Source organism: Panulirus ornatus, chromosome 63 (genome assembly GCF_036320965.1).
Source record: "Panulirus ornatus isolate Po-2019 chromosome 63, ASM3632096v1, whole genome shotgun sequence".
Taxonomy (NCBI): Eukaryota; Metazoa; Arthropoda; class Malacostraca; order Decapoda; family Palinuridae; genus Panulirus; species Panulirus ornatus.
Genome location: NC_092286.1, coordinates 1,980,323 through 2,006,200, shown reverse-complemented (window position 1 = coordinate 2,006,200; position 25,878 = coordinate 1,980,323). Strand labels below are relative to the sequence as shown.

Sequence of the window (25,878 nt, the reverse complement as noted above, 5' to 3'; positions counted from 1 at the left end):
CTCTAAGATAACATTCTTTCCACGCATTCATCATTGCTCCCAGAATCTTCACCCCTTCCCCTGCCCTGCGACTCACTTCCGCTTCCATGGTTCTATTCGCTGGCAGACATCCAACACATACCATGTCGCAAGATTCGTATCAAATTTGAGGATGAGTGTTGGTTTTGGCATCATCCTCTGAAAGATTGCTGTAACTCTGTCACTTCTTGGCTAGCAAGTACTTTTCTCTGGAATAATTACAATATTATCTGTTGAAGATAACTTTTTTGCACAATTTAAATGCTATTTGGCAGACACTTCAAAAACTATCTTGCCCAGCACATTCAGACCCTATATCTCTTTAGCCTGAGCATCTCCCTGTATAAGCAGCTTGCTATCTCCTGTCTATCTAATTTTCAGTGGTTTTCCATAACCTTTTGTAATGCCCTTTTATAAAGGAAATATAACAGGCTTACAATCTTTTCAGGAAATTCCAAATATAAAAATTTTTGGAATTCTGTAAGCAGAGGATTCCTCAGCAGAATTCTAAATGGCTTCCTTGCCATTATCTTAACTTGGCAAGCCCCCTTCCTGAAAGGGAAAATATGGCTCAAGAGACAAAATTGTCATTACCTATGTCCAGTAATCTTTGCCTTACAGTTGCAGCTTTTCCAGGAAAGAAGGGTGGCTAGAATGATTCAAGGATTTGAGGTATCAAAACAAATCTTTTGGACACAAAAGAGATTTCTCAATTTCTTCATAACATCCATTCAATTCAGCTTACATGACCCTACCAAGAGCAAAAGAAACTTTCTTATTAACCCCATAATCACCCAAGAAAGGCTTAACAAAATCATTTTTAAATCACGCATTAAAAAGACTGCAGTCTTTAAGCTAATAATGGTGGAGGGCAAATTGGACAAAGTACTGTCAGATGAATATCTGTGACTGCAACTCTTGAATCCTCATGCAACTTCTAGTGATTTTTCTGTCATTACAAAAATCATCCAATCCTCATCTAGTGGCACAATAGCCACTACAGTCCTATGATTAGCTCTCATGATGAAAGAGATATAAAACAATATTTCTTTTAATTATTCCTGTATTTTGTTGAACAAGAAAACGTGTTCACTATTTACCTTCAGGTTAATGTTTTGTAAAATCGTGGACCCTACAAAGAAGACAAATGCATTTCCAGGGTATAATTCATGAAATCCCAACTCCTACAACATGGAAAAGAAGCCAGGTGTTGGGGAGGTAATCGTGAAAGCTGTGCACTCTACACAAAAGTTTTTCCCACACACTGGGCTTTCAGTGCACTTCCAACTTTCCTTCCTTGCAAGACTACCCAGTCAGTTTCAAGTTTCCTAAGAACATTCTTATTAACCATTATTACCCAACAGCTGGACTAACCCATAACTTCAAGTTCAAGTATGGCACTCCAAACATTATCAATATGTTCTAACCTTAAAAAAACACTTTTTTTTAAATGTAAACACAAACTGATTTGAACAACATACCTGATGACTGGAGCTTGCTTCAGGGGGCCTCCAAGTAAGAAGGGCATGAGGTAAAGTAGAGTGAAAGATATCCAAGAGGCACTGACAAGTTTTATCCCATGTAGTGGGGCTAAGCTTTGGTCCATTGCTTATCACAAGGTTTTCCAAGCAGTTAGTACCAGATCGAGCAAGTTGTTCATTGTCTGTAAAGGAAGAAAACGGTACTCTTGAAGCGGTGCTTATCTCATACTATGAAAAAGGAATACTTCCCACGTATTCCCTGCGTGTCGTAGAAGGCGACTAAAAGGGAAGGGAGTGGGGGGCTGGAAATCCTCCCCTCTCATTTTTAGTTTTCCTAAAGAAAGAACAGAGAAGGGGGCCAAGTGAGAATTTTCCCTCAAAATGCTCAGTCCTCTGTTCTTAACGCTACCTCACTAACATGGGAAATAGCAAATAGTATGAAAAAAAATAATAATAATAATAATAATAGGGGAGAAAGAATACTTCCCACGTATTCCCTGCGTGTCGTAGAAGGCGACTGAAAGGGGAGGGAGCGGGGGGCTGGAAATCCTCCCCCTCTCGTTTTTTTTCTTTAATTTTCCAAAAGAAGAAACAGAGAAGGGGGCCAGGTGAGGATATTCCAAAAAAGGCCCAGTCCTCTGTTCCTAACGCTACCTCGCTAACGCGGGAAATGGCGAATAGTTTAAAAGAAAAAAGAAAGAAAATAATAATAATAGGGGAGAAAGAATACTCCCCATGTATTACCTGCGTGTCGTAAGAAGCGACTAAAATGTGAGGGAGCAAGGGGCTGGAAATACTCTCCTCTCACTTTTGATTTTCCAAAAGATGGAACAGAGAGGGGCCAAGTGAGGATATTCCCTCCAAGGGTCAGTCCTCTTTTCTTAAAACTGCCTTGCAAATGCGGGAAATTGTGAATATGTATGGAAAAAAAAATTATGATGTATTACACGACAGCTAGAGACTGAGTGTGAGCAAATGTGGCCTTTTTCATCTTTTCCTGGCGCTACCTTCCGGGGGATGCTATTTCAGGTGTGGTAGGGTAGCGACAGAAATGGATGAAGGCAGCAAGTAAGAATATGTACATGTGTATATATGTATATGTCTGTGTATGTATATGTAAGTATACATTGCTTTGAAGAATGTATGTGAGAAATACTTAGAAAAGCAAATGGACTTGTATGTAGCATTTATGGATCTGGAGAAGGCATATGATAAAGTTGACAGAGATGCTCTGTGGAAGGTATTAAGAATATATGGTGTGGGAGGCAAGTTGTTAGAAGCAGTGAAAAGTTTTTATTGAGGATGTAAGGCATGTGTACGAGTAGGAAGAGAGGAAAGTGATTGGTTCTCAGTGAATGTTGGTTTGTGGCAGGGGCATGTGATGTCTCCATGGCTGTTTAATTTGTTTATGGATTGGGTTGTTAGGGAGGTGAATGCAAGAGTTTTGGAAAGAGGGGCAACTATGCAGTCTGTTGTGGATGAGAGAGCTTGGGAAGTGAGTCAGTTGTTCTTCGCTGATGATACAGCGATGGTGACTGATTCGGGTGAGAAACTGCAGATGCTGGTGACTGAGTTTGGTAAAGTGTGTGAAAGAAGAAAACTGAGAGTAAATGTGAATAAGAGCAAGGTTATTATGTACAGTAGGGTTGAGGGACAAGTCAATTGGGAGGTAATTTTGAATGGAGAAAAACTGGAGGAAGTGAAGTGTTTTAGATATCTGGGAGTGGATTTGGCAGCGGATGGAACTATGGAAGCGGAAGTAAATAATAGGATGGGGGAGGGGGCGAAAGTTCTGGGAGCATTGAAATTGTGGAAGTCAAGAACATTATCTTGGAAAGCAAAAATGGGTATGTTTGAGTTTTGTAAAGTGTGTGAAAGAAGAAAGCTGAGAGTAAATGTGAATAAGAGCAAGGTTATTAGGTTTAATAGGGTTGAGGGTCAAGTCAATTGGGAGGTAACTTTGAATGGAGAAAAACTATAGGAAGAGAAGTGTTTCAGATATCTGGGAGTCAATTTAGCAGTGGATGGAACCATGGAAGCAGAAGTGAGTCACAAGGGGTGAAGGTTCCGGGAGCGTTGAAGAATGTGTGGAAGGCGAGAACATTATCTCGGAGCAAAAATGGGTATGTTTGGAAGAATGGTGGTTCCAACAATGTTATATGGTTGTGAGGCATGGGCTATATATAGGGCTGTGCGGAGGAGGGTGGATGTGTGAGAAATTAAATGTTTGATGACAATATGTGGTATGAAGTGGTTTGATCGAAAGAGCAATGAAGGTAAGAGAGATGTGTGGTAATAAAAAGAGTGTGGTTGGAAAAGCAGAAGAGGGTGTATTGAAATGGTCTGGTCACATGGAGAGAATGAGTGAAGAAAGACTGACAAAGAGGATATATGTGTCAGAGGTGGAGGGAATGAGAAGTGGGAGACCAAATTAATTGGAGGTGGAAGGATGGAGTGAAAAAGATTTTGAGCGATCGAGGCCTGAACATACAGGAGGGTGAAAGGCATACAAGGAACAGAGTGAATTGTAATGATGGGGTATACCGGGTTCGATATGCTGTCAATGGATTGAGCCAGGGCATGTGAAGCACCTGGGGTAAACCATGGAAAATTCTAAGGGGCCTGGATGTGGAAAGGGAGCTGTGGTTTTGGTGCATTACACATGACAGCTTGAGAATGAGTGTGAACGAATATGGCCTTTGGTGTCTTTTAATAGCACTCCCTCACGCGCGTGCATGGGGAGAGGGGTGCCATTTCATGTGTGGCGGGGTGGCGACAGGAATGGATGAAGGCAGCAAGTATGAATATGTACATGTGTATATATGTATGTGTCTGTGTAGATTTTTTTTTTCTTTTTTTTTTTGTCGCTGTCTCCCGCGTTTGCGAGGTAGCGCAAGGAAACAGACGAAAGAAATGGCCCAACCCACCCCATACACATGTATATACATACGTCCACACACGCAAATATACATACCTACACAGCTTTCCATGGTTTACCCCAGACGCTTCACATGCCTTGATTCAATCCACTGACAGCACGTCAACCCCGGTATACCACATTGCTCCAATTCACTCTATTCCTTGCCCTCCTTTCACCCTCCTGCATGTTCAGGCCCCGATCACACAAAATCTTTTTCACTCCATCTTTCCACCTCCAATTTGGTCTACCTCTTCTCCTCGTTCCCTCCACCTCCGACACATATATCCTCTTGGTCAATCTTTCCTCACTCATTCTCTCCATGTGACCAAACCATTTCAAAACACCCTCTTCTGCTCTCTCAACCACGCTCTTTTTATTTCCACACATCTCTCTTACCCTTACGTTACTTACTCGATCAAACCACCTCACACCACACATTGTCCTCAAACATCTCATTTCCAGCACATCCATCCTCCTGCGCACAAATCTATCCATAGCCCACGTCTCGCGACCATACAACATTGTTGGAACCACTATTCCTTCAAACATACCCATTTTTGCTTTCCGAGATAATGTTCTCGACTTCCACACATTCTTCAAGGCTCCCAGAATTTTCGACCCCTCCCCCACCCTATGATCCACTTCCGCTTCCATGGTTCCATCCGCTGCCAGATCCACTCCCAGATATCTAAAACACTTCACTTCCTCCAGTTTTTCTCCATTCAAACTCACCTCCCAATTGACTTGACCCTCAACCCTACTGTACCTAATAACCTTGCTCTTATTCACATTTACTCTTAACTTTCTTCTTTCACACACTTTACCAAACTCAGTCACCAGCTTCTGCAGTTTCTCACATGAATCAGCCACCAGCACTGTATCATCAGCGAACAACAACTGACTCACTTCCCAAGCTCTCTCATCCCCAACAGACTTCATACTTGCCCCTCTTTCCAAAACTCTTGCATTCACCTCCCTAACAACCCCATCCATAAACAAATTAAACAACCATGGAGACATCACACACCCCTGCCGCAAACCTACATTCACTGAGAACCAATCACTTTCCTCTCTTCCTACACGTACACATGCCTTACATCCTCGATAAAAACTTTTCACTGCTTCTAACAACTTGCCTCCCACACCATATATTCTTAATACCTTCCACAGAGCATCTCTATCAACTCTATCATATGCCTTCTCCAGATCCATAAATGCTACATACAAATCCATTTGCTTTTCTAAGTATTTCTCACATACATTCTTCAAAGCAAACACCTGATCCACACATCCTCTACCACTTCTGAAACCACACTGCTCTTCCCCAATCTCATGCTCTGTACATGCCTTCACCCTCTCAATCAATACCCTCCCATATAATTTACCAGGAATACTCAACAAACTTATACCTCTGTAATTTGAGCACTCACTCTTATCCCCTTTGCCTTTGTACAATGGCACTATACACGCATTCCGCCAATCCTCAGGCACCTCACCATGAGTCATACATACATCAAATAACCTTACCAACCAGTCAACAATACAGTCACCCCCTTTTTTAATAAATTCCACTGCAATACCATCCAAACCTGCTGCCTTGCCGGCTTTCATCTTCCGCAAAGCTTTTACTACCTCTTCTCTGTTTACCAAATCATTTTCCCTAACCCTCTCACTTTGTACACCACCTCGACCAAAACACCCTATATCTGCCACTCTATCATCAAACACATTCAACAAACCTTCAAAATACTCACTCCATCTCCTTCTCACATCACCACTACTTGTTATCACCTCCCCATTTGCGCCCTTCACTGAAGTTCCCATTTGCTCCCTTGTCTTATGCACTTTATTTACCTCCTTCCAGAACATCTTTTTATTCTCCCTAAAATCTAATGATACTCTCTCACCCCAACTCTCATTTGCCCTTTTTTTCACCTCTTGCACCTTTCTCTTGACCTCCTGTCTCTTTCTTTTATACGTCTCCCACTCAATTGCATATATCTGTGTAGATATATGTATGTATATGTTGAAATGTATAGGTATGTATATGTGTGTGTGTGGGCGCGTATGTATATACATGTGCATTTGGATGGGTAGGACCAATATTTCATCTGTTTCCTTGCGCTAACGCGGGAAGCAGCAACAAAGTATAATAGAATACAAGAAATAATATAGGTAGTATGTTTCAGGAAAGGAACCTGGATGTTTTGGCTCTGGGTGAAACGAAGCTTAAGGGTAAAGGGGAAGAGTGGTTTGGGAATGTCTTGGGAGTAAAGTCAGGGGTCAGTGAGAAGACAAGAGCAAGGGAAGGAGTAGCACTACTCCTGAAACAGGAGTTGTGGGAGTATGTGATAGAATGTAAGAAAGTAAATTCCAGATTAATATGGGTAAAACTGAAAGTTGATGGAGAGAGATGGGTGATTATTGGTGCATATGCACCTGGGCATGAGAAGAAAGATCATGAGGCAAGTGTTTTGGGAGCAGCTGAATGAGTGTGTTAGTGGTTTTGATGCACGAGACCGGGTTATAGTGATGGGTGATTTGAATGCAAAGGTGAGTAATGTGGCAGTTGAGGGAATAATTGGTATACATGGGGTGTTCAGTGTTGTAAATGGAAATGGTGAAGAGCTTGTAGATTTATGTGCTGAAAAAGGACTGATGATTGGGAATACCTGGTTTAAAAAGCGAGATATACATAAGTATACTTATGTTAGTAGGAGAGATGGCCAGAGAGCGTTATTGGATTACGTGTTAATTGACAGGCGTGCAAAAGAGAGACTTTTGGATGTTAATGTGCTGAGAGGTGCAACTGGAGGGATGTCTGATCATTATCTTGTGGAGGCTAAGGTGAAGATTTGTATGGGTTTTTAGAAAAGAAGAGTGAATGTTGGGGTGAAGAGGGTGGTGAGAGTAAGTGAGCTTGGGAAGGAGACCTGTGTGAGGAAGTACCAGGAGAGACTGAGTACAGAATGGAAAAAGGTGAGAACAAAGGACATAAGGGGAGTGGGGGAGGAATGGGATGTATTTAGGGAAGCAGTGATGGCTTGAGCAAAACATGCTTGTGGCACGAGAAGCATGGGAGGTGGGTTGATTAGAAAGGGTAGTGAGTGGTGGGATGAAGAAGTAAGATTATTAGTGAAAGAGAAGAGAGAGGCATTTGGACGATTTTTGCAGGGAAAAAATGCAAATTAGTGGGAGATATATAAAAGAAAAAGACAGGAGGTCAAGAGAAAGGTGCAAGAGGTGAAGAAGAGGGCAAATGAGAGTTGGGGTGAGAGAGTATCATTAAATTTTAGGGAGAAAAAAAAGATGTTTTGGAAGGAGATAAATAAAGTGTGTAAGAAAAGGGAGCAAATGGGAACTTCAGTGAAGGGGGCTAATGGGGAGGTGATAACAAGTAGTGGTGATGTGAGAAGGAGATGGAGTGAGTATTTTGAAGGTTTGTTGAATGTGTTTGATGATAGAGTGGCAGATATAGGGTGTTTTGGTCGAGGTGGTGTGCAAAGTGAGAGGGTTAGGGAAAATGATTTGGTAAACAGAGAGGAGGTAGTAAAAGCTTTGCGGAAGATGAAAGCCGGCAAGGCAGCAGGTTTGGATGGTACTGCAGTGGAATTTATCAAAAAAGGGGGTGACTGTATTGTTGACTGGTTGGTAAGGTTATTTAATGTATGTATGATTCATGGTGAGGTGCCTGAGGATTGGCGGAATGCGTGCACAGTGCCATTGTACATAGGCAAAGGGGATAAGAGTGAGTGCTCAAATTATAGAGGTATAAGTTTGTTGAGTAGTCCTGGTAAATTATATGGGAGGGTATTGATTGAGAGGGTGAAGGCATGTACAGAGCATGAGATTGGGGAAGAGCAGTGTGGTTTCAGAAGTGGTAGAGGATGTGTGGATCAGGTGTTTGCTTTGAAGAATGTATGTGAGAAATACTTAGAAAAGCAAATGGATTTGTATGTACCATTTATGGATCTGGAGAAGGCATATGATAGAAAGCATATGATAGAGTTGATAGAGATGCTCTGTGGAAGGTACTAAGAATATATGGTGTGGGAGGCAAGTTGTTAGAAGCAGTGAAAAGTTTTTATCGAGGATGTAAGGCATGTGTATGTGTTGGAAGAGAGGAAAGTGATCGGTTCTCAGTGAATGTAGGTTTGCGGCAGGGGTCTGTGATGTCTCTATGGTTGTTTAATTTTGTTTATGGATGGGGTTGATAGGGAGGTGAATGCAAGAGTTTTGGAAAGAGGGGCAAGTATGCAGTCTGTTGGGGATGAGAGAGCTTGGGAAGTGAGTCAGTTGTTGTTCGCTGATGATACAGCGCTGGTGGCTGATTCATGTGAGAAACTGCAGAAGCTGGTGACTGAGTTTGGTAAAGTGTGTGAAAGAAGAAAGTTAAGAGTAAATGTGAATAAGAGCAAGGTTATTAGGTACAGTAGGGTTGAGGGTCAAGTCAATTGGGAGGTAAGTTTGAATGGAGAAAAACTGGAGGAAGTAAAGTGTTTTAGATATCTGGGAGTGGATCTGACAGCGGATGGAACCATGGAAGCGGAAGTGAATCATAGGGTAGGGGAGGGTGCGAAAATCCTGGGAGCCTTGAAGAATGTGTGGAAGTCGAGAACATTATCTCGGAAAGCAAAAATGGGTATGTTTGAAGGAATAGTGGTTCCAACAATGTTGTATGGTTGCGAGGCGTGGGCTATGGATAGAGTTGTGCACAGGAGGGTGGATGTGCTGGAAATGAGATGTTTGAGGACAATGTGTGGTGTGAGGTGGTTTGATTGAGTAAGTAATGTAAGGGTAAGAGAGATGTGTGGAAATAAAAAGAGCATGGTTGAGAGAGCAGAAGAGGGTGTTTTAAAATGGTTTGGGATCATGGAGAGAATGAGTGAGGAAAGACTGACCAAGAGGATATATGTGTTGGCGGTGGAGGGAACGAGAAGTGGGAGACCAAATTGGAGGTGGAAAGATGGAGTGAAAAAGATTTTGAGTGATCGGGGCCTGAACATGCAGGAGGGTGAAAGGCGGGCAAGGAATAGAGTGAATTGGATCGATGTGGTATACCGGGGTCGACGTGCTGTCAATGGATTGAATCAGGGCATGTGAAGCATCTGGGGTAAACCATGGAAAGTTGTGTGGGGCCTGGATGTGGAAAGGGAGCTGTGGTTTCGGGTATTATTGCATGACAGCTAGAGACTGAGTGTGAACGAATGGGGCCTTAGTTGTCTTTTCCTAGCGCTACCTCGCACACATGAGGGGGGAGGGAGATGTTATTCCATGTGTGGCGAGGTGGCGATGGGAATGAATAAAGGCAGACAGTGTGAATTGTGTGCATGTGTATATATGTATATGTCTGTGTGTGTATATATGTGTACATTGAGATGTATGGGTATGTATATTTGCGTGTGTGGACATGTGTGTACATACGTGTGTATGGGGGTGGGTTGGGCCATTTCTTTCGTCTGTTTCCTTGCACTACCTCGCAAACGCGGGAGACAGCGAGAAAGCAAAATAAATCAAAATAACTTAATTGCTGTTTCCTGCATCAGCAAGTCGTGCCAGGAAACAGACGAAGAAGAATGGCCCATCTACTCATATACACATATATATACATAAACATTCATACATGCACATATACATACATATACATATCAACATATACATACACATACACAGACATATTTATTTATACACATGTCATGTACATGTACATGTATAAAAGAAAGAGGCAGGAGGTCAAGAGAAAGGTGTAAGAGGTGCAAAAGAGGGCAAATGAGAGTTGGGGTGAGAGAGTATCATCAAATCTTAGGGAGAATAAAATGATGTTTTGGAAGGAGGTAAATAAAGTGCATAAGACAAGGGAACAAATGGGAACTTCAGTGAAGGGGGTTAATGGGGAGGTGATAACAAGTAGTGGTGATGTGAGAATGAGATTGAGTGAGTATTTTGAAGGTTTGTGGAATGTGTTTGATGATAGAGTGGCAGATATAGGGCATTGTGGTTGAGGTGATGTGCAAAGTGAGAGGGTTAGGGAGAATGATTTGGTAAGCAGAGAAGAGGTAGTAAAAGCTTTGCAGAAGATGAAAGCCGGCAAGGCAGCGGGTTTGGATGGTATTGTAGTGGAATTTATTAAAAAGGGGGTGACTGTATTGATGACTGTATTGATGGAATGCTTGCATAGTGCCTTTGTACAAAGGCAAAGGGGATAAAAGTGAGTGCTCAAATTACAAAGGTTTAAGTCTGTTGAGTATTCCTGGGAAGTTATATGGGAGGGTATTGATTGAGAGGGTGAAGGCATGTACAGAGCATCAGATTGGGGAGGAGCAGTGTGGTTTCAGAAGTGGGAGCAGATGTGTGGATCAAGTGTTTGCTTTGAAGAATGTATGTGAGAAATACTTAGAAAAGCATATAGATTTGTATGTAGCATTTACGGATCTGGAGAAAGCATATGATAGCATTGATAGAGATGCTCTGTGGAAGGTATAAAGAATATATGGTGTGGGAGGCAAGTTGTTAGAAGCAGTGAAAAGTTTCTATCAAGGATGTAAGGCATGTGTACGAGCAGGAAGAGAGGAAAGTGGTTGGTTCTCAGTGAATGTAGGTTTGCGGCAGGGGAGTGTGATGTCTCTATGGTTGTTTAATTTGTTTATGGATGGGGTTGTTAGGGAGGTGAATGCAAGCGTTTTGGAAAGCGGGGCAAGTATGCAGTCTGTTGTGGATGAGAGAGCTTGGGAAGTGAGTCAGGTGTTGTTTGCTGATGATACAGTGCTGGTGGCTGATTCAAGTGAGAAACTGTAGACGCTGGTGACTGAGTTTGGTAGAGTGTGTGAAAGAAGAAAGTTGAGAGTAAATGTGAATAAGAGCAAGGTTATTAGGTACAGTAGGGTTGAGCGTCAAGTCAATTGGGAGGTAAGTTTGAATGGAGAAAAACTGGAGGAAGTGAAGTGTTTAGATATCTGGGAGTGGATTTGGCAGCGGATGGAACCATGGAAGCAGAAGTGAATGATAGGGTGGGGGAGGGGTGAAAGTTCTGGGAGGGTTGAAGAATGTGTGGAAGTTGAGGACATTATCTCAGAAAGCAAAAATGGGTATGTTTGAAGGAATAGTGGTTCTAACTCTGTTATATGATTGCGAGGTTTGGGCTATAGATAGAGTTGTGCGCAGGAGGGTGGATGTGCTGGAAATGAGATGTTTGAGGACCATATGTGGTGCGAGGTGGTTTGATCGAGTAAGTAATAAAAGGGTAAGAGAGATGTGTGGTAATAAAAAGAGTGTGGTTGAGAGAGCAGAATAGGGTGTTTCGAAATGGTTTGGTCACATGGACGGAATGAGTGAGGAAAGACTGACAAAGAGGATATATGTGTTAGAGGTGGAGGGAACGAGGAGAAGTGGAAAACCAAATTGGAGGTGGAAAGATGGAGTGAAAAAGGTTTTGAGTGATCGGGGCCTGAACATGCAGGAGGGTGAAAGGCGTGCAGGGAATAGAATTGGAACGATGTGGTACACCATGGTCGACATGCTGTCAATGGATTGAACCAGGGCATGTGAAGCGTCTGTGGTAAACCATGGAAAGTTCTGTGGGGCATGGATGTGGAAAGGGAGCTGTGGTTTCGGTGCATTATTACATGACAGCTAGAGACTGAGTGTGAACGAATGTGGCCTTCGTTGTCTTTTCCTAGTGCTACCTTGTCCACGTGAGGGGGGAAGGGGTTGTTATTTCATGTGTGGCGGGGTGGCAATGGGAATGAATAAAGGCAGACAGTAAGAATTATGTACATGTGTATATGTGGATATGTCTGTGTGTGTATATATATGTATACGCTGAGATGTATAGGTATGTATATCTGCGTGTGTGGATGTGTATGTATATACATGTGTATGTGGGTGGGTTGGGCCATTCTTTTGTCTGTTTCCTTGCACTACCTCGCTAATGTGGGAGACAGTGACAAAGCAAAATGAATAAAATAAATAAATATGCACATATTAATACTTGCTTGCCTTTATCCATTCCTGTTGCTACCCCGCTGCATAGGAAATAGCATCGCTACCCCCAGCTTCAGCGACGTAGTGCCAAGCAAACACACAAAAAAGTCTACATTCATTCACGCTCAGTCTTCAGTTGTCATGTGTAAGGCACTGAAACCACAGCTCGCTATCCACATCCAGGCCCCACAAACCTTTCCGTGGTTTACCCCAGATGCTTCACATGCTCTGGTTCAGTCCACTGACAGCATGTGAATAATAATTATATATATCTATGACGCTTTTCTAATATTTGCCAGCAGACAGTTTGTCTGTTTAACTAATCTAATGAGGGACTTTGGCAACAGGTAAGGGATGATCCAAAGTCCTTCTAACATAGAGAAGCCTGAAGTTTATTTTCTTACAAATAATATTTATCATAATTAGGCCTTCTTTCATTTTGTCTTAACCTCATTCCTTTACATTTTCTTATATCAAATCAATTACCCATGAATCAGGCCATATCTGGAGTATGTTTAGGTCCTCTTACAAGTTTTAGATGCATTGATACTGTGTACACCTTTTTCTTTAAAACTTTCTCCACAACCTGTCAAAGTGCAAAGATCTGGCCTAAACATCCTATCCCATCCCGTTAACCCATTTTGTTCTTTACGGACATGGGGTTCAATAATCCTTATTAAAGATGAGTAACTATTCTATCATACACCTTGGGAACTATGCTAAGAGACTAATGCTTCTGTAATTCTTAAATCAATATCATTCCTCTTTCCTTACAAAATGTGGGATATATATAGTCTGACTAATGCTTCTGTAATTCATAAATCAATATCATTCCTCTTTCCTTACAAAATGTGGGATATATATAGTCTCCATCCAGTATTTGAGCACCTAACTACTGTTTCATGTTTCCATATACACTTTACAGAATCATTCCATAGCAACTCTATCTCTATTCCTAACCCTCTTACTAACAATTCAATCTATACCACCAACTTTTCCATTCTTTTAGTTTTGCTTCTCATTCTATTCCTCCTTTGTAATGTCTTCCAAAAATCTATTCCTCTCTCCTTACCTCAAATCCTACTGTACCCAAGGACTCATCCCTTTTGCTATCATTTCAACTAGGCCTGTAAAATACTCTCTCTAAGGTTTATCTTAGGTTATCAGCATTTCTCATTCATGTCTAATACATTTTTGTTACTCATAAATACTGGTCTACTACTTTCATTTAACTCCATCCAGAATAGCCTGCTTTTCTGTTATTATCTATTTTCATTCCTAGATGTTCATTTGCTTTCATTTTCTTCTCAAACAGTCTATCATCCTTTAAACACTTCTCATTAGGACTTTACATTCTACACTTTTTGGCCTCTATTAATTCCTATTTTCCAGCTGATTCTGCTTTTTCCAAACTTTACCCTTTCCTTCATCAAATTTCTTAAATCATCAATCCACTTTGCAGTATCTCACTTTTCATAGCCCATATATGCATTTCTATACACCTGCTTGGCAGCCTCTAATAAGGAATTCTTAAACTGCTTCAACATCATCTAAACATAACCTTATACTGTTTAAGACAGCTTTTCACCTAACTTCTTTTCAAAATCAACTTATACAATTTAATTAATCTGTATCATTCTCATTCTTACATTCATATTTCTAGTCCTATACTATCTGTAATAAAAGGCTAACCTACATTATCTCCACATGATCAAACAAACTCCCTCTGCACTGGATGATCTATCAAACTCCCTCCTCCACCTTCCCCAAACTGCACATCATGTACACTACCTTATATTTCTTTTTACCTAAAAGAAAAATGTCATGTTCTCACTTATCTCATTTTCCATATATCATTACATGCATTTATGAAAATTTGTCTTCTTAATATATGGATTTATAACACAACAATAATACAACAATGTTGTATCGTTGCGAGGCGTGGGCTATGGACAGAGTTGTGCGCAGGAGGGTGGATGTGCTGGAAATGACATGTTTGAGGACAATATGTGGTGTGAGGTAGTTTGATCGAGTAAGTAATGTTAGGGTAAGAGAGATGTGTGGTAATGAAAAGAGGGTGGTTGAGAGAGCAGAAGAGGGTGTTTTGAAATGGTTTGGTCACATGGAGAGAATGAGTGAGGAAAGATTGACCAAAAGGATATATGTGTCAGAAGTGGAGGGAACGAGGAGAAGTGGGAGACCAAATTGGAGGTGGAAAGATGGAGTGAAAAAGATTTTGAGTGATCGGGGCCTGAATATGCAGGCGGGTGAAAGGTGTGCAAGGAATAGAGTGAACTGGAATGATGTGGTATACCGGGGTCGATGCTCTGTCAATGGATTGAACAAGGGCATGTGAAGCGTCTGGGGTAAACCATAGAAAGTTCTGTGGGGCCTGGATGTGGAAAGGGAGCTGTGGTTTCGGTGCATTATTACATGACAGCTAGAGACTGAGTGTGAACAAATGGGGCCTTAGTTGTCTTTTCCTAGCGCTACCTCGCACACATAAGGGGGGAGGGGGTTGTTATTTCATGTGTGGCAAGGTGGCGATGGGAATGAATAAAGGCAGACAGTATGAATTATGTACATGTGTATATATGTATATGTCTGTGTGTGTGTATATATATGTCTGTGTGTGTATATATATATGTATACATTGAGATGTATAGGTATGTATATTTGCATGTGTGGACGTGTATGTATATACATGTGTATGTGGGTGGGTTGGGCCATTCTTTCGTCTGTTTCCTTACGCTACCTCGCTAACGCGGGAGACAGCGACAAAGCAAAATAAAATAAATAAAATAAACATAACACTCATGCCTGCAGTTTCACACAAACCAGTTATTATCTCACCAGTCATATGAATATTCACAGTACAACATGGGATATTGTTTATATGGTTTGATGCAAGCAAATTATGGATATATATGTAAGTGAACACAGTAAATCATCATTTTTTGAACACTTTCAAAGGAAAAAACTATTGCATAAATAAGTATGGCTAATAATATCCACAAAATTCTTAAGAAGAGTGGCTGACTTCACTTACGAATGGAAACACGAATGAGGGACAAACATTCCTCTTTGGAAATAATAAAAGAGCAGCATCACTTTGTGCTTTGTCATTGAAATAATACTCCCAATTTTACAGCTTCTTTTTCTTTCTCTTTGTATTCTATGCTTCCTCATGTTTTCTCCATTTGTATCAGCTATGATGGAACCCTAATCTTTATCATTTACATTCTTCTTGATGCAATTACGTGGCATCTACTTCACTTAATGTGACAGCCTAAAACAAACCACATAAATTATATCTTTCAGTAAATATCCAAGCAATACTGCTGACTCTTTAGGAACTGATTGCATGGAGGTGATTAGCAACTAATTTGCCTAGACTACAAGAAACAAGTACATGATAAACTGAGAAAGACAGAAAATATCTGGATAGGTGAAATACATAAAAGATTTCTAAAAACAATATCCAAACGGCAGCTTTTCTTGACAGGCTTTTATTCATTATCTTTTCTTGATAGACTTTTACTCCTTATCAAGTACAAGCTGCCATCACACCACTGCAACATGATCAATAACGTACCCACCTTGCTGTACACACCAGTGGAGTTGTGTGTATAAGTCTTCCAAGAGCATGGGGCTGAGCACTTCAAAATACTGAGTAAACACGTCCACGATGGAATACAGAGCATGGTTACAGGTGGTAGTCATCCACTCGTTTTTCTGCATGTGTCAAAGATTCATTAATATGTTGAAATACATAAGTAAAGCAATGACTATGGTCTGCTGGTTAGGGGCAGAGAGAGAGAGAGAGAGAGAGAGAGAGAGAGAGAGAGAGAGAGAGAGAGAGAGAGAGAGAGAGAGAGAGAGAGAGAGAGAGAGAGAGAGAGACTCCCTATTTCTGTGTACCTATGACAAGATTTAGCCATAATGGCAAGGTTAGTGAGAAACACTCACTACAATTCTTGCTTGATTAATAAGACTGTTTTTGTCCACCACCAGTAGCATATAATCACCTATTTTTGGCTCATCTGGGAGTGCTTTCAATCACATGTCAAGTGTTCTTTTAAATATTTCTGATGTTATGTCATGCATATTTCTCGAGCTTTCTTGTTTGGTACATTCCAAGGTATTCTTGAGAACTTAACAACTCTGTATCTTCCATGCTGAGAAGCTTTCAGATTTGACACATTCTTTTTTTACCAACAAATTTGTTGCCAAGCATAGATTATCATATACTGTACCTCTCTCTTCTTTTTTTACAGGTTTTAGAAATGAGGTTCTTTCAGCCTTTCATGGCAGTCTATATGTTTCATACCCTCAATTTTGCTTGTAAAGTGCTTCTGAATTCTCTCTAACACATATATTTCTATTGGTTTTAAGGGTGAACATACAACACAGCAGTATTCAATTTTGCTTTTTTTACAGGAACCTCTCGATTTATGCAAGAGTTATGGTCTTGACAATGGTTGTGTATAGCAAATAATATAAGTAATGGGGTTTAGGGGGTTTCATCATTATCAATAACACAGTACCAAATATAATTCCAGTGAAAAACTACGGTACACAAATACCAGGAAATATAAAATAATATACATACAACACAATGAATTGTAATTATAAAATAGAAAATAATAAAAAAAAATTCCAACACTTATGTTTACTGCTATTCCTGACTTATTCACTGGTGCTGATGGAGAAGGAGGAGGAGGAATTACTTGTATATTGGGATTATCTGGGTCAGATGACTCATTCATGATAAGTGGTGGTGATGGTTGACTGAGTTCAGCTACTACATCACTTAGGATTATCCTTGTTCTTCAAACAGAAATCTAGTCTTGTTTGTTTAGCCATCACTGTTTTCTCATGGTTTACCCCAGATGCTTCACATGCCCTAGTTTAATCCACTGACTGCACGTCCATCCCGGTATACCACATCATTCCAATTCACTCTATTCCTTGCATGCCTTTCACCCTCCTGTATGTTCAGGCCCTAATCGCTCAAAATTTTTTTCACTCCATCCTTCCACCTCCAATTCAGTCTCCCACTTCTTGTTCCCTCTACCTCTGACACATATATCCTCTTTGTCAATCTTTCCTCACTCATTCTCTCCATGTGACCAAACCATTTCAACACATCCTCTTCTGCTCTCTCAACCACACTCTTTTCATTACCACACATCTCTCTTAACCTTTCATTACTTACTCGATCAAACCACCTCACACCACATTTTGTCCTCAAACATTTCATTTCCAACACATCCACCTTCTGCCACACAACCCTATCTATATAGCCCATGCCTCGCAACCATGTAACATTGTTGGAACCACTATTCCTTCAAACATACCCATTTTTGCTCTCCGCGATAACATTCTCGCCCTCCACACATTCTTCAACACTCCCAGAACCTTTGCCCCCTCCCCCACCCTGTGACTCACTTCTGCTTCCATGGTTCCATCCGCTGCTAAATCCACTCCCAGATATCTAAAGCACTTCTCTTCCTCCAGTTTTTCTCCAGTCAAACTTACCTCCCAATAAACTTGTCCCTCAACCCTACTGAACCAAATAACCTTGCTCTTATTCACATCTACTCTCAGCTTTCTTCTTTCACACACTTTACCAAACTCTGTCACCAGCTTCTGCAGTTTCTCACCCAAATCAGCCACCAACACTATATCATCATCGAACAACAACTGACTCACTTTCCAAGCCCTCTCATCCAGAACAGACTGCATACTTGCCCTTCTCTCCAAAACTCTTGCATTCACCTCCCTAACCACTCCATCCATAACTAAATTATACAACCATAGGGACATCACACACACTTGCCGCAAACCAACATTCACTGGGAACCAATCACTTTCCTCTCTTCCTAATCATACACATGCCTTACATCCTTGATAAAAACTTTTCACTGCTTATAGCAACTTACCTCTCACACCATATACTCTTAATACCTTCCACAAAGCATCTCTATCAACTCCCATCATATGCTTTCTCCAGATCCATAAATGCTACATACAAATCCATCTGTTTTTCTAAGTATTTCTCACTACATTCTTGAAAGCAAACACCTGATCCACATATCCTCCACCACTTCTGAAACCACACTGCTCCTCCTCAATCTGATGCTCTGTACATGCCTTTACCCTCTCAATCAATACCCTCACATACAATATCTTAGGAATACTTAACAAACTTATACCTCTGTAATTTGAACACTCACCTTTATCACTTTTGCCTTTGTACAATGGCACTATGCATGCATTCTCTCAGTCCTAAGGCACTTCGCCTTGAACCATACATACACTGAACATCATTACCAACCAATCAACAATACAGTCACCCCTTTTTTTAATATATTCCACTGCAATACCATCCAAACCTGCTGCCTTGCCAGCTTTCATCTTCCTCAAAGCTTTCATTACCTCTTCTCTGTCTACCATACCATTCTCTCTGACCCTCTCACTTTGCACACCACCTCGACCAAAACACCCTATATCTGCCACTCAAATACATTCAACAAACCTTCAAAATACTCACTCACTCCATCTCCTTCTCACTTCACCACTACTTATCATTATCTCCCCATTAGCCCCTTCACCGATGTTCCTATTTGCTCTCTTGTCTTATGCACTTTATCTACCTCCTTCCAAAACATCTTTTTATTCTCCCAAAAATTTAATGATACTCTCTCACCCCAACTCTCATTTGCCCTCTTTTTCACCTCTTGCACCTTTCTCTTGACCTCCTGCCTCTTTCTTTTATACATCTCCAACTCATTTGCATTATTTCCCTACAAAAATCATCCAAACGTCTCTCTCTTCTGTTTCACTAACAATCTTACTTTTTCACCCTACCACTCACTACCCTTTCTAGTCTGCCCACCTCCCACCTTCCCCAAGCCACAAGCATCTTTTAAGCAAGCCATCACTACTTCCCTAAATACATCCCACTCCTCCTCCACACCCCACGTGTCATTTGCTCTCACCTTTTGCCATTCTGTACTCAATCTATCCTGGTACTTCCTCATACAAGTCTCCTTTGGAAGAGTTTTGGAGATGGGGGGGAGTGTGCAGTCTATTGGGGATGAGAGGGAATGGGAAGTGAGTCAGTTGATGTTCACTGACGATACAGCACTGGTGGGTGATTCGAGTGAGAAACTGCAGAAATTTGTGTCTGAGTTTGGAAAAGTGTGTGAAACAAGAAAGCTGAGAGTAAATGTGAATAAGAGCAAGGTTATTAGGTTCATCAGGGTTGAGGGACAAGTTAGTTGGGATGTGAGTTTGAATGGAGAAGAATTGGAAGAAGTGGTGTTTTAGATATCTGGGAGTGGACTTAGCAACAAATGGAACCATGGAAGAGGAAGTAAGTCATACGGTGCAGGAGGAGGGGAAGGTTCTGGAGCAATAAAGAATGTGTGGAAAGAGAACATTATCTCGGACAGCAAAAATAGTTATGTTTGAAGGAATAGTAGTTCCAACAATATCATATGGTTGCGAGGCATGGGCTATAGATAGGGTTGTATAGAGGAGGGTGGATGTGTTGGAAATGAAATGTTTGAGAACAATATGTGGTGTGAGGTGGTTGAGAGAGCAAAGGAGGGTGTGTTGAAATGGTTTGGACATATGGAAAGAATGAGTAAGGAAAGGTTGACAAAGAGGATACATATCCTCTTTGTCAGAGGCGGAGGAAACAAGGAGAAGCAGGAGACCAAATTGCAGGTGGAATGATAGGGTGAAAAAGATTTTGAGCAATCAGGGCCTGAACTTGCAACAGGGTGAGAGGTGCGCAAGGAATAGAGTGAATTGGAACGATGTAGTAAACCGGGGTCGACATGTTATTAATGGACTGAACCATGGCATGTGAAACATCTGGGGTAAATTATGTAAAGTTCTGTGGGGCCTGCATGTGGATAGGGAGCTATGGTTTCTGTGCATCACACGTGACAGTGTGAATGAATGCAACCTCTTGTTTTCGTTTTCCTGGCGCTGCTTTACTGATGCAGGGGGTGGTGGTGCTGTTTCCTGTGGGGCCAAGAATGGATGAGTTGGGGTGGGAGAGTTATTAGAAAACTTCAGGGAGAATAAAAAGATGTTTTGGAAGGAAGTAAATAATGTGCAAAAGACAAGAAAAAAAATGGGAATATCAGTGAAGGGGACAAAGGGAGAAGTGATGATAGGTAGTGATGGAGTGAGGAGGAGGTGGAGTGAATATTCTGAAGGACTCTTGAAAATGTTTGTAGGGTGTTTTGGTCAGGGTGGTGTGTGAAGCAAGAAAGACTTGTTGGGTGAAGAGAGAAGAGGTGGTAAAAGCCTTGTAGAAGGTGAAATCCAGCAGGATGGCAGGAGTTGGTGGTATTGTAGTTGAATCTATTAAGAAAGAGGGTGACTGTGTTGTTGACTGGTTGATAAGGATATTCTATGTATATACAGATCATGATGAAGTTTCATAGGACTGGTGGAATGCATGTATAGTGCCACTGTACAAGGGCAAAGGGGATAAAGGTGTGTGTTCAAACTACAGAAGCATAAGTTTGTTGAGTAAACTTGGAAAATTGTATGAGGGGGTACTGATTAAGAGGGTGAGGGCAGGTACAGAATAACATATTGGGGAGGAGCAGTGTGGTTCCAGAAGCGGTAGAGGATGAGGGATTGGGTGCTTGTTTTGAAGAATGTATGTGAAAAATACTTAGAAAAACTAATTTGTACATGGCATTTATGGATCTCGAGAAGGCACATGATAGGGATGACAGAAATACTTTGTGGAATGTATTAAGAATATATGGTGTGGGAGGTAAGCTGCTAGAAGCCGTGAAAAGTTTTATCAAGGACGTAAGGCATGTGTAAGAGAAGGGAAGAGAGGAGAGTGACTGGTTCCCAGTAAAGTTTGGTCTGCAACAGGGGTGTGTGATGTCACCATGGTTGTTTAATTTGTTTATAGATGGGGTGATTAGGGAGGTAAATGCAAGAATTTTGGAGAGAGGGGCGAATATGCAGTCTGTCTGGGATAAGAGGACCTAGGAAGTAAGTTAACTGTTTGTTCGCCAATGACACAGCACTGGTGGCTAATTCAAGTGAGAAACAGCAGAAGTTCATGACTGAGTTTGAAAGAGTGTTTGAAAGAAGAAAGTTGAGAGTAAATGTGAATAAGAGCAAGATTATTAAGTTCAGCAGGGAAGAGGGACAAATTAGTTGAGATGTAAGTTTGCATGGAGAAAAACTGAAGGAAGTGAAGTGTTTTAGATATCTTGGAGTGGACTTGGCAGCAACTGGAACTATGGAAGTGGAAGCGAGTCATAGAGTGAGGGAGGGGGCAAAGGTTCTATGAGCTATGAAGAATGTATGGAAAGAGAGAACATTACCTTGGAGAGCAAAAATGGGTATGTTTGAAGGAATAGTAGTTCCAACAATATTATATATGGGCTATAGATACGGTAGTACAGAAGAGGGTGGATGTGTTGGAATTAAAATGTTTGAGGAGAGTATGTGGTGTGAGGTGATTTGATCGAGTAAGTAATGAAAGGGTAAGGTAGATGTGTGGCAATAAAAAGAGTGGTTAAGAAAGCAGAAGAGATTTGTGTTGAAATGGTTTGGACATATGGAGAGATGTGTGAGGCAAGTTTGACAGAGAGGATATATGTGTCAGAGGAGGAAGGAACAAGGAGAAGCAGGAGACCAAACTGGAGGAAGAAGGATAGAGTCAAATAGATTTTGAGCAATCTGGGCCTGACCATGCAGGAGGGTGAAAGTTTTGCTGTTAGCCTAGGAAAGCTAATAGGGCCAGCCCACTTTCAACTCAACTCTGCTAGGCTAGGATGCAAAGCAAGAACCATCCCAGATATGAGAGTTGTACTCCATACAAGATCAATTCTTTCTATAATGGAGCAGCTGTTCTGAAGAAAAGAAATTTCGACATCTAAACAAGACTCTCAATTTCTTAAAGGAAGACATAGCTATTACTGTAATGTCAGGTTTCCTTCCAAGAGAGTGTTGATGTTACAGTAACACCAGATATGTTCACTGAGTCAAGAGGTGGAATTACAGATTCATCAGTGGAGAGGGAAAAGTTGAGGGGAATTTTCAATGGAGAGTTGGACAGAAACTGGGTCTTGGAGGCATGAAACTTAAGCAGATTTCATCTACCTTTCTGAGATATCCTCCCTAAGTCTGAGTGTACTGAGGAAGTTTGTGTCAAGACAATATGCAGATGAAGTGAGAGATGGAGTAGATTTGAAGGATGTGGAGGAATTCAGTGTTCAGCTGTCAACATGTGAGTGGTTTTGGTTATTTGTAAGAGAAAGAAAATCATTGATAAAAAGGAAAAAAAACATGTAAGAGACAGGACAGAATCTTGACAGACAACGCTGTTGATGGAGAAAGTTGGAGAGGCTGATCCATCAACAACCACGGAGACACATCTGCCAGAGATGAAGCTGAATATGAGGAAGCAAAGTGAGGGATGAAAACCAAGAGAAAGGAGCTTAGAGACCACAATGCCACACCTTGTCAAAATCTCTGGATATATCAAGGGCAACTATATAGGATTCCCCAAAATCTTTCTGGGATGATGACCAGACATTAGTAAGAGAGGAAAGAATATTACCAGAGGATCTAGCATTACAGAAGCCATACTGGTGATCAGAGAGAAGACTAAGTGGTATGAGGACATGGGAACTGGGCAAGGGTTCAAAGGCCAGTGGAAGCAGTTGATGTTAGAGCAACAGGACGATAGTCAAAGGCGTTGGAACAGTCACCCATCTTACAGATAGGATGTATCAATGCCTGCTCCCAAGAAGATGGGAAAGTTACGGTTTTTAAACAAAACCAGAACATACTAGCATGCAAACATGCAAATTCAGAGGTAACATTCTTTCAGTACAAGGAGGTAGATGCCATTAAGTGCTGAGACAGAAGCACTTTTAGGACGGTTCGAAAAGAGACTGCAGGGAGGGGTACAAGATTAGTAGTATCAGGGGGTGAAGAAATGTTAAAGTCAACCATAGAGGAAAACAGAGGATCACAGAAACTACCTTTGTCTACAGGAGAGACAACTATAGTACCGTCCAATGGAAAAGTGAAGAAAAGATAGAGTGACAGGAGTAATTCGCAATGCTCTTAACAGAAGATTAGAAAGACCTAACAGTAGATGAAGAAGAGAGGTTATCACATTTCCTTCAAATAAAAGAATACTTAGCCTTACGAATAATACATTTGCAACGATTACAGTAAGTGACAAATACTGAATGGGATTCAGAAGAAGAAGAGCTTTTCTAACCCAATATCCCTGATCATGTGCCTGAATGGCCTTGGAACAGGAATGGTTGAATCATGGATTGGAAGAAGTGGTCATCTAGGAGAAAGGAGAAATGTCTTCTTCCATACCCACAACAATAACTTCTGCTATGCATATCATGGAAACAGAAGCATCACCACATAAGATACAGTAATCATGGAAACAGAAGCATCACCACATAAAATACAGTAATCTACCTAAGGAAAATCTGAAAACAATTCTATCTTTTTATATCTCTGATGCCCTTTCCCACTGGGAACTTCCTCATGGGGGTGGCCATGGCAGAAGTCTCCATAACTAGTAAACTCCAATGCCACTTCTTAGCTTTTAGTGTCTCACCCTTAACAGGCCACTGACAGAGGGCAACTTGAGTGCAATGTTTTCAGAGGCTCCTACCTAATGTTCTTATCAACTATGTCTACCTAATGTGTCAACCTAATGTACCTGTTTAATGTTCAATCAACTACTTCTACCTAATACTCCAACCTTACATATTTGTGAGTTATTCTGTCAGTTTTGTTGAAGTGCTAATATTTAGGTTTAGAGGGTGTTGCTGCAGGAGATAGTGCCATTGAAATGGATAGATTTCTATACCTGGTCAGTGAACCAAGTGGAGGAGAGATTGTGTAACAATAGCACAAGAACTAGTGGTGAAAACAGATACAGAATATGAATGGAATGGTCACAGCAGTCGAGAATATGTAGGGTAGTTGACAATTGTTCTAGATCAGTGAAAATGGGAATGAGAAGACTTCAATCCCCCAACCATCATTATGGGAGGAGTTCAGCCATTCACTATGTTAAATGATGAAATCTCCTAAGTAGAAGATCTTGGCTTGTGGGTGAGATGTCAAGGCCTTATGGAAGGAGTTTAGATAACCAAAACAAAGGTAAATAGCAGCTGCTGGAAGACAGGCCTTGAGCCAGATAACATCAAAGTTTGGGGACTTAAGTCCTTGAGGCATGCCACAGGTTTGCTGATGCTGGAGTAAGCACAGACACCACCACTGACCTGGAATCGTAAGTGGAGATTATAGGGATGTGAGAAGGAGCTAATGAGAACATCATTAGACAACTGGGTCTCATAGAGAAGTAAGATATTAGGAGAGGTAATAAAAAGATGGTGCTCAACAGGAGAGGTGACTAGAAAGACCATGATTACTGGTCATAGTGAACAGAAAAAGAGGCAGGTCGATTAGTGAGGCAAAGGTCAGAGGAGAGACTGGTTTTACTACTGTCTACCCTCTCATTGGCAGCATCATCAGTCAGAAACCTGGAGATTCTTAGCAACCCATGATGCAGGGAACAGGGGCCATATGTTCTTTGGTCTCTACCATGATTATATCTAAAAAAAAATGAGATTATGCAGACAAGAGAAAGCAAGGGCACTTACGTGAAGAAATTAAGTGAGATGTGAATAGGTGTATGGTGCTTATAAGGGGAAGATAGCAGGACTAGCTTGGCAGTCCCATTCTGATGAGACAGAAAGTAAGACCAGCAATCCTAATGCAGAGGGTGTAAAATGGTTCTGGGCAACACTTTAATGCTCATAAGTCAGGACAACAGTACCACCTTGGCAGCTGCTGTCAATGGCCAACTATATAGGATCTTTATCTTAAATACTTATTGGAAATAAGGATGATTCTAAACTACATTTTGTTTAACCATCATTCACTCTTTGGATTTTGGTACTACCTTCGTAAGTGCTGTAAAAATTTCAAATAATTTTAGAACGCATGTACACTGGTCACATCACATTCATAGGGTGGTATCAATCTGATGGTTAAATACAATACAACTATATTAACACCTACAATTAAGAGAATGGAATAAGCTGTGCATATATCTTTTACCTTATCACCTATCAACAAAGCATGTTAGTGTAAACAGCGTGGCATGCATTATATGTAATATCAATCACACATATCTGAAAAATTTGTAAAGAGGTGTTCTAGCTAAAAAATTCAAGTGTGATAATGCTTCCTGTATTAGTTATAGAAACATGAGTTATACATAAACCCAGTGGTAAGGAAGAATACAACTTTGTTCATTAAGATTCTGAATGTGAACCCTATTCACATCATACCCTAATCAAACCAGAAAATTATTACCAAAACCCTCTACAAGATGGAATATTTAGCAACTATGTTAGTAGACTAGTGAGGTTCCAA

The 25,878-nt window shown here is 41.0% G+C and overlaps 1 protein-coding gene across 2 annotated transcripts in view; it reads right to left on the bottom strand.

Annotated features, from left to right (window-relative positions):
• The window catches only part of Sec71 (ADP ribosylation factor guanine nucleotide exchange factor Sec71), a 399,392-nt gene that overhangs the window by 45,539 nt on the left and 327,975 nt on the right, over positions 1–25,878 (bottom strand). For both annotated transcript variants that reach the window (XM_071656502.1, XM_071656503.1), the window contains 2 exons: positions 15,999–16,134; positions 1,500–1,681 (listed from right to left, as the gene is read on the bottom strand). In XM_071656502.1, coding sequence (XP_071512603.1) covers positions 1,500–1,681; positions 15,999–16,134 — 318 coding nt within the window. The remainder of the gene's footprint in view (positions 1–1,499; positions 1,682–15,998; positions 16,135–25,878) is intronic.